General features: G+C 44.8%; 1 protein-coding gene across 2 annotated transcripts in view; it reads right to left on the bottom strand.

The window, feature by feature from the left end:
- Positions 1-4479: 4479 nt before the first annotated feature.
- adarb2 (adenosine deaminase RNA specific B2 (inactive)) overlaps positions 4480-9795 on the bottom strand; it is a 240458-nt gene continuing 235142 nt past the window's right edge. For both annotated transcript variants that reach the window (XM_085362625.1, XM_085362626.1), the window contains 2 exons: positions 6753-6934; positions 4480-4656 (listed from right to left, as the gene is read on the bottom strand). In XM_085362625.1, the coding sequence (XP_085218751.1) occupies positions 4480-4656; positions 6753-6934 (359 nt within the window). The remainder of the gene's footprint in view (positions 4657-6752; positions 6935-9795) is intronic.

Here is a 9795-nt window from a genome sequence, read left to right as displayed (position 1 = left end):
AAAAAGGTGGCCATGAGAAAATGTGAACAGGCCAATATCAGTGCTCAGTATAGACCAAATATTCTCCATCTACCGGGTCAAACGTTCTCTTTCACCCTGCAATCAAACTGACAGTAAATGTGACGAGAAAAAAACTTCAAAGACCAAAATAAAATTACAAGATTTTGAGGTTTTATTCACATATACAGTACAAACATTCACTTTGTATTTGTTACTGAAGTGCAATTTACAGACCTTAGCAGCAATTCTTCATAGACTTTAATTTACATCTTAATTAGACATTTTAGAATCTCTTTCACATCTTTGTCAACTTTGTCTTTTATACTTTTTCTATTTTTTTTTTTACATATGTACACTGTTTGTAGAATATTGCCATTCAGACACAGCCTATATTTATTATATCTCTGAAAATAAATGTGTGAAAATCTGTGTGATGGCTGATGAAGCCACTATCGAACATGGTGCAGAAACGATGACAAACGTCGACAAAGCAAGTCTGAATATGTGGCTTCTCAGAAATTCAAATGTGCAGCGCGATGCGATGAAGGACCAACTCTGTTCTGACACACAGACGGCGTTTACACAAAATCCGAGATTTGAGTCTGCTGCATTTTTTTTAGCACAGGTAAGGTCTAAAAACTGGAGTGCTCTCACTGAAACTCCCATTAGCCTAGCTTGGATTAACAATGTTGCATTAGCTACATCAAATGTGAGCGCATCGAAGAGGACCTCTTGTGCTTTTCTGTAATGGATGTGGATACTTTTCTAGTGGTTGATGGTTGTATTAAACGTGGCCAAAGTTTTAAATACCAGGGTAAATAATCCCCGTGAGCCAAAAACCCAGGCTTCACACAGAGGCTCAATATCCTGAACATCGCTTTGTATAAAACTGTTTCAAACCTTCCAAATTGAACTTAAGACGAGACATTAAATGGAGTCGAACTAGGGCCGAGCTGTACTTTAGTGTGAAACTGATTTGTACCACAAGAAGGCGTCATGAGTAAATGTAGCCTTCATTTTACACGTTCTTCTTACCCCGCAGCTGTAAAAGGCTGATGACTGAGTATTGTTGTCACCCCATTGGCCGACATGGACCCCCAACTTTGTGAAGACAAGATGTCACCTATGATTTTCACTTGCTACCCGACCGTATCTGCTGAAATTCTTGGACAAGTTCGAATCTCAGTCCGGTCTTTAAGTCTGACGTCATTAGCCGTGTCTGGGCCCAAACTCTGCTGCAGGTCCCGAAGTCAAACGATCACTGCAGCATCACTCAGAGTTGAAAAACTGTCTAAATTCTTTCATCTCTAATAAAATGATCAGCGTTCCTGCTCTACCAGGCGTAACAATTAAGTTTAACATCCAGGCATCCATGAAAACAGAATTTATGAAGTTTAATGGAGTTCAAAGTTAGCAGGAAGTTAGCTAGTTTCCATCTAAACATAATATAACATGTTCTGACAGAACATTCTGAACATTTCTGAAACAAATTAAGACGTACAGCTCTGCTATCACTTCCCACATAAATGAAGGCAGGAAAGCAAACAGAAGTGATGTTTGTAGGGTTGTGCTAGCTGGTATATAATGATATGCTACGTGATCGCTAGCGACACAGCTATGTTAGCAGAATACAAACAGGGAATCTGGAGGATGAACGCTAACGAACGGAGGACTTTTTTCCACTCGATAAAGTTAACGTGAGTGTTCACAGTGGTTAGGGACAAATGCAATCACATGACAGGATGCTGCAAACAGGATGCTGCAAACGGACCAAACGTCAGTCAGGAGAACCACCGAGATAATCCATCAATAGGAGGCTAGACATTCATATACTGCTGCTGCATGGGCTGGGCTGTAGTTGCATCATAAGGTTTTGAAAACTGCGCTTTAAAATGATTAGCAGTAATAAAAACCGAGAGAGGCACAACAGCCTTATTAAATGCAGAGTAGTTTGGGCCCGGAAGCAGGGTTCATCACGCCATCACTTAAAGACTGGATGACTTCGACCTCAACGTCAAGGTCAGAGGTCAAGTTTTCTGAAAATCTTGTTAACGTGATAACTTGAGAAGGAAGTTACCTATGATTGGAGCATTTTGAGGATATGGGTGTAGCCAGAAGGACAAGCTAAACATCAGCATGCATCTGAAACACCTCAGCACAGCCTGGGGGAAATCGCTGCCCCCTGGGGGTGAAAATTCAGCTTCAATTCTGCAGAGGGTATTTCCAAAAAGGAGCTTTAACAGGAGAGGAGGTAGAATGGCTTATTTCAGATAACAATGGGCTGCACTTAGTCCCAGTTTAAGATAAAGATAGAATGGTGTGGCTAATGCAAAGCAAGAATAAAAATACAGAAATGAGCGTAACAGGTCCATATGAAGTTGAATCTATTAAAACTGCCATTACTAAAGCTGGATTTATACACAATGACACAGTTTCCACTCATATTAAGACTTTGTCAAGAAACTTTTAAAAAACCCGGTGCATTCTTCTAGCTTACGGTAACTTTGCCTCCTCTAACATGTAAACACACATCTGGGGCCTGCAGGAAGCGCGACTGACGGTCTGCGTTTTCTCACCGTTTGGACAACAGCAAGGATGAATGGCCTCCTTCTTAAACATCTAACAAGGCGATTATGCTGCTCACAACAACGGCTGCCAGCATGAATGAAAGAATGTGAATACAGTGACTCCACAGAGGTGGTGGTCACTAAGAGTCACCTATAGACGGCAGCTCCAGTGCTATTAATCTTCATCGCAAAGTCCAATCACAACAACACCCAGTCACTCAGTGCTGCACAGGTGATCATAATGTCATTATGGATACAATCATAATAAATCCAGGTTTAGGGAGCAACATAAACCCTGAGGCCTGGTCTCTCAGGCAGGGGTGCATAATTAGGTAAAAGGGGATGTCACACAGTGTGTTTGAGTGCAAACTGCCCAGTTTTTAAGCATTTTGTTAAACACATTTTTATGTGGAGAATCACTTCTGCAGCTTTTTAAAATTTCAAATGTAAGAAGAAACTCTTCCACATGCAGTTTTTGTGTAAAGCCGCCCGTGTGTCCAGTCGTCTGATCTCCAGTAAAGGCTTAGCTCTCCAGCTGTGACACTGTAATGCTGCCAGGACAGGGGCTCACAGCAGGGGCAGGACAAAACACAAGAGCGACCACTAGATGTCACTCTCACTACTCTGAACTGGGCCGCAGCGCTACCTTGACTAGAGACAAAAACAGCAATGACAGAGCAATACGAAGACTATAAACATTTAACTGATTTAAAAGGACAAAAAAAGGAAAAAAATCACGTAAAATGCTGCGTTCATGAAATATGCAAAGACATAAAATAGTGTGAGGTGCAAATTTACAAAAAGAAACAAAACAAACTTCACTCCAAGGTGGTCATGACCACAGAATGACAGCTTGCTCGGGGCATCAAGGCTGATGACTCGCCTCCATAAGCAGCTTCTATTGGTGGCGACAAGATTAGCGATTAAGATGCGTGGAAACGGGCATGAAACCAGGTGGAAAAAAACGAAACAAAACAAAAACTCAGGTCAGGCAGGTCAAAAGACAAAAGGAGGAGAGTAAATACACCACTCCCCCTTCTCCTCCATCACTCCACGCACTCAGGGCAAGCTGTAATGGCTGCGTTTATGTACCTCGCTTTCTCTTTTTACCCAGAGGGGTGAAGATGAGAGGAAGGGAGGGATGGGGGAAAAAAAGGGTGGTGTATTAACCTGTCCTCGTGTCATGTTAAACTCCAAGCGTGGCGGGGAGAGGTGAGGAGAGAAGGACGAGGAGGTGGAGGCAAGGGAGGAGACAGAAAAGAGGGCAAAGGAGGGAGCGACGGAGAGTCAAAGGGTGAGTTAAGAGGAGGAGGACAGAGATAGAACGAGGAAGAGAGAGAAAGGTGAGCTCTGAAGCGACGCTCCGTCCTTCTTTTTCCTCACTCGTTCTTCCCTTCCTCTTTCTCTATCACCCGTCACTCTGACAGGGCCGGTAATTGGACGAGGACCTCTCCTTCTCTTTTTTCCCTCTGCTTCTGTCTGTCTCGCTCTCTCCCCCGTGGCTCTACTCCTCAGCGGGAGCCTTGGGGCCCGGAAATAGCTGATGACAAGATAGTGGCTGCCTTTCATCCCCGCTCAAGGTTACCCCACCCTTCCCTGACAGCCACAGAAGAGCTTGGGGGTGGTGGTGGTGGGTCACATTTAGGTGGGTGTTTGCTTAAACTCGTGTGTTTGTATGCTTAAAGAACACCAACTCCACCCTCGTGTCCCGTTTCTTTTCAGACGTCCAGTCAACCTTCCGCCTGCCGTCCTGGGTGTACGTGGAGAATGAAATGCAGACACACACACACATGCTGGGCTGACAGCCTTGAGTTTAGAGGTTAAACTGGGTTGTGAAACATAGACTCATTGGACCCTAAAAAAAAGAGATGCTTAAACAAACACACCCTCACACACACACTCTCTCTCTCACTCAGTCCGACAGCAGGAACTGCTCCTGCTCTGGGGGTTTTTTGACCCAGGTGCCGAGGCCCATTTCCTGCAGAGACCTGAACCACTGCTGCTTCGCTGTCTGGTAAGGGCGCGCCGCCATCTTGGCCTCGCCGTACATGAGCTGGCGGTCCGCCGAGCTGGACGCGTGGATCCCCAACTGAAGAGGGCGCGGATGACCGGGAGAGAAAGTGATGGGTGGAGAGGGGAAACAAACACAAGAAGAGAGAAATTGAGAGTCAGATAAGAGCGGAGTCAGACGTGAAGACGGGGATGGAGAACAGAAAGAGAGAGAGAAATAAAGCCGGGGCAGAGGGGCGAAAGGTTTAGCGAGCAAAACAAAGCGAATGAGCCGGCACAAATGCATTTGGGTGGGGGCTGGGAGCAGGCGCAGGGTGGAGGGGGGCTTCAACAGCTGTGTAATCTCCCCATTTAAATTTCACAAGCAATTGAACATTCTCTGTGCTTTTTGTGCATTCCTATTGTCACGAGGAAGGGGGAGGTGGGGGGGCAATGAAGATCGGCAGGGAGACAAGTGGGGAGAGAGAGAGGGAGAGAGCAAAAGTTTGTTTTGGAGATTAGTGCGACTGCTCTTGCGTGGCCCCTTATATGCGGCGCGCAGGGAGCACTTAGGGTGCGGGCCTCCTCGAGTACTTCTCCAAATAATTATGGTTTCATAGTCATTATGCTTTAACGGCCGCCATTTGGCGATGCAGGCAGTGTCTGTTACGTAAAGTTTCAGAATGGAAATGAGAGTGCGGCGGGTAAAGATCCGAGCTGTCAGCTTTTTGATAAGCCGCACAGACAGCAGATGCTGCCAGGCAGACAAATGTATCTACGGCAGAGAGGAGATTCCACATTTCCACTGCACACAGCTCTCTGCTTCTACGCGTGTCTGTGCCTTTTGACTGCTGGCATGCATCACTGTAGTTAATGCTTGTGTGTAGCGGCTGTGCGCACGGGATTCCTAATAGCAGTGGATTCCATATTGTTTCCAGCAATAACTGAGCGATGCCTTTGGCTTTGCTGCACGAGAGCACTTGCAGGGCACAGAGCGCTGAAACTTGTAAGATGTGATTATTGTTCAGCCTTATATTAATTAAATAGGACATCGTAATATTTTTCTGGGAACTAAAAGATACAATGTGGGCAGTGTTTTGTTTATTTTTAATTCACTTTTCAATTGGTGGAACTTTATCCACAGCAGACATTTCCGCACATCATAGCAAACAAAAGAACGGTGTAATTATTAGTGTGACGGGCGCCGCGTTCCGTTTAGGTGTTTTCTCTAAAACATCGAGTCTAAATGTTTGCTGTGAGAAAGTCCTGCAGAAAGAGTCAGTGATTCTGATGAATCGAATAAAACTGGAGTTAACTAAGCTCATCTGGAGGTCACTGCAGTTCCTCAAATATCCACTTGAGGCCCGAGCTGAGAGTGAACGCTCAACTTTACAAAAGGAAATAAACAGGTTTCAAACTGAAACAAGAAAAATTATTTTTGTGTTTATTGCTAATTTATGTCTTCATAGCAACCCTGAGGTAGCTTATATATATCTCACTGTATTAACTGTATCAAGGCTCAAAGAAATGCTTTATTGCACTGCAGGAGCTGTCTGCTAGGCAGATGATCTGAGTCACTGATCTGGACTGATGTGGTGTTTGTCAAGTAGTTAACGAGCCCGTCATAACTTAAAGACCTTCTAGTACCTTATTATGCTAGTAGAGCACTTCACTCTCTGACTGCAGTCTTACTTGTGGTTCCTCTGGTATTTAAATGTAGAATGGGAGGCAGAGCCTTCGTCTTTCAGGCTCCTCCTCTGTGAAACCAGCTCCCAGTTTGGATTCAGGAGACAGACAGCCTCTCTACTTTTAAGATCAGGCTTGAAACTTTCCTTTTAGATAAAGCTTATAGTTAGGGCTGGCTCAGGTGACCCTGAATCCCCCTTAGTTATGCTGCGATGGGCCCAGGCTCATGCAAGTATTTCTTCTTTGCATTCGGTTACAGCAGATGGCCCCGCCCCTCCCTGATCCTGGTCGCTCTGTGGAGGTTTCTTCCTGTTAAAAGGGAGTTTTTCCTTCCTACGATTGCTAAGTGCTTGGTCATAGGGGGTTTGTCTGATTGTTGTTGTTTTTTTTAATATTATATTGTATTTTGTAGGGCATTTACTATATAAAGGGCCTCGAGGTGACTGTTGTTGTGAATTGGTGTCATAAGGTCTCAGCCACTTGACCTTCGCCACAGGTGCCTTCCCTCACCTTGCGGTACAGTCTGTTCCAGCGGGTGAACAGGGCGTGCTTGCAGAGACGTGAGGGTGTCCCTGAGTCTCGTCTCCGTCCAGTTGCGGTGTTGACCACTTCCAACTGTGCGTCACCCAACGTCCAGTTGACGCTCACACACGACGCCTTCCCCGGCTGCTGATAATCGGCACTGCTCAAGCCTATGTGGAAGACAAGAAGATACAAATGACATCATGACATGTCACATGGTTTTGTGAGTGAAATTTTGCATCTGTATGTTTTCTGAACCTCTGCTTTGTTATTTGGTTTAACCTTCTGCCACCCTCGCCTCACTCTGAGGCTGGAAGACATACAGGTTTGCAGGGATGCACAAAAACGATACGATGGCTATGTAAGTATTATAGTTTTGATACACCTTTAGAGAGCAGGTTGGAAAAGGAATGAAGCACATAAGCAATGTCTTTTTATGCTGTAAATATCATCTCCACACTCTAAGATCGACTGCTGCCTACACTGGACTGTCACTCTGTTCTCCACTCTCTACATTTCTTTTTGAAATAATTAGCCTCGCAGCAAAGCACACAAAGTGATCAGCAGAGGAAAGTGAAAGAGAGACAGCGGTAGATGGAAAGTGGAGGTGAGCGGCGATCACACGGCCTCCGTGGAGAGAATTAGCTGCCTGCACTGAGAACACAGGCGCTGGCAGAGGTGCTGGGCCTGTGGCGGGAACAGAGCTGACAGCAGGGTGAGGAGCAAATGAGGGCTCAAGGCAAAATGTTCCTGAGAGGCCAGCGTGGGCGTTTCATAGAAGCTGCATAGGAGTTTGGATTCACACCCGATTGTACAGCCTGAAGCAGGAGAAAATGTTGAATCTAAGCGGCACTTTCTGGGGCAGAAAATGTAACAAATATGGAGTGCCAAACTCTGCGTTTCTTCAAAAGGCCACTTGAGGCTGGGTACAAAAAGCAAGTCAATCCCCAGAGACTTCCAAGTTAAAATGCCAATTTTTACTGCAGAAATAACTATATTTAAATCCTGGTACAAGAAAAATTTTGATCTCTATTGCTAATATGCCTTTCACACAGTACGGGTGTGGATTGCTTTACAACTTAACCATTAAATTATCTCATGTATTAAAGATTTGCAGAGGGTGTCAAATTCTCACCACTAGATGTCAGTAGATTGCAGATTGCGGTTAACTGAGTTCTGTTTTTGTACCCCTCCCAATTCAAGTACATAATCCTAGCTGCTATGTTTCAGTCAGCCAAAAGAGATCAAAACTATATTTAGATTATTCCACATAATAGTTGTGGCCAGTCGGCATATTTCTACCAGCCTACCGATCAAATCCAGTTCTAAGGAACACTTCCAGCCTGCTGTTTACCTCAGCTGTCAATGCAGAGTGAGAAGTGTCCACCTTTATTTACTCTGGAAGAGGCTGTAAAACTTTCTGAAAGGATCCGGTACAGGTCAATGAGCCGGAGAAGCTCTCTTTTGATCGATGACAGTCATACTGAAGTGAGTTGTTAGGTAGCAGTGTTGTTTTTGCTGCCGTTGGCTGCAGTTCGTTCATGAAACTTTCTCGGAAGTAGATGTAACAGTTTGACTGAGGCATTTAGCAAATAAATCCTCCTACAATGTGACAATATAAACAAAATGTTTATCAGAAGGAAAGAAAAGGAAAGGATACTCGGGTCTAATGTGAGCTGGCATAATGTTAGCTTATAACCAGCTGTTGTTGTAGCCTGCTCTTCCCATTTAACTCTTCCCAAGAGTTGGGAGTTCGCCTTGTAATCGGAAGGTTGCTGGTTCGAGCCCCAGCTTGGACAGTCTCGGTCGTTGTGTCCTTGGGCAAGACACTTCACCTGTTGCCTACTGGTGGTGGTCAGAGGGCCTGTAGCGGCAGTGTCCAGCAGCTTCGCCTCTGTCAGTGCGCCCCAGGGCGGCTGTGGCTACAATGTAGCTTGCCATCACCTGTGTATGAATGGGTGGGTGACTGGATATGTAAAGCGCTTTGGGGTCCTTAGGGACTAGTAAAGCGCTATACAAATACAGGCCATTTACCATTTTAATTAGCACTTATCCATGTCTGACCGACGCACCCACACAGTTCACAGATGTGAACTAAACTAATTTGTAGTAGCTGATAAATTTGTACTCCAAACATTCTGCCTCTAAAAACCGACATGACAAAGGCCAACATGCCAAATGCGAGACCTCACATTGTTGGTCCACAAACAAATGGGTGCCTCAGCCATCTGTCATACGCAGTCTGTGGTTAAATCACATAGGACAAATGCCTCCTAGAACTAAATTTTGATTGTATATTTGTATGTACACTAATTGAGATCATGTGTTATCCATTGATAAATGCTGTATTTTATGTAAAGCTACCTTTAAAGAACTGGAAGGCTTTTCTGGACTACTACAGAAGCATACTGGGCCCACTCCCTATGTAGATAGAAGAGATGTACTTAGAGGCGATTATATGCTAATGAAAAATAAAATAATAATAATGGATACTTTATTGATCCCCATGGGGAAATTACTTGTTTTTCTCTGCATTTGACCCATTCACTCAGTGAAGCAGTGGGCAGCCCACTAAGCAGGCGCCCGGGGAGCAGTGTGTAGGGACGGTACCTTGCTCAGGGGTACCTCAGGGTAGCCGTTAAGTGGATTCGAACCGCCGACCTTCCGATCATGGGGCGACCACTTTACCTACTGAGCTATCCCTGCCCCTATCAATGCTGTATTACTTTTCTAGGAATAGAGCCCTGTAAATTCTGCACACTGGAGCATTAATAATCACAGCTATAAGAATCGCTGTCTTTGATTCCAGCTTGAGTTATTTATTACATCATGCAACATTAAAGGCTCCCCTTATAGAAAATCAACGGGCAGAGTCTCTGTGACGGCTGAATAACAGTTGCTTCTGATCTCATCGCCTGACAGACAGCTTGTTATATTACAATACCAGATCTACAATACCACAATACATGCCTGCAGATCATTTCCTCCTTTTCCACACTTATTTTCCTGTCTTCACTCTTCCATTTACCAA

Source organism: Diplotaxodon limnothrissa, linkage group LG9 (assembly GCF_057381915.1).
Source record: "Diplotaxodon limnothrissa isolate DT_005_m linkage group LG9, D_limnothrissa_male_GT1.1, whole genome shotgun sequence".
Classification (NCBI taxonomy): Eukaryota; Metazoa; Chordata; class Actinopteri; order Cichliformes; family Cichlidae; genus Diplotaxodon; species Diplotaxodon limnothrissa.
This window is presented reverse-complemented; position numbering and strand designations above follow the sequence as displayed.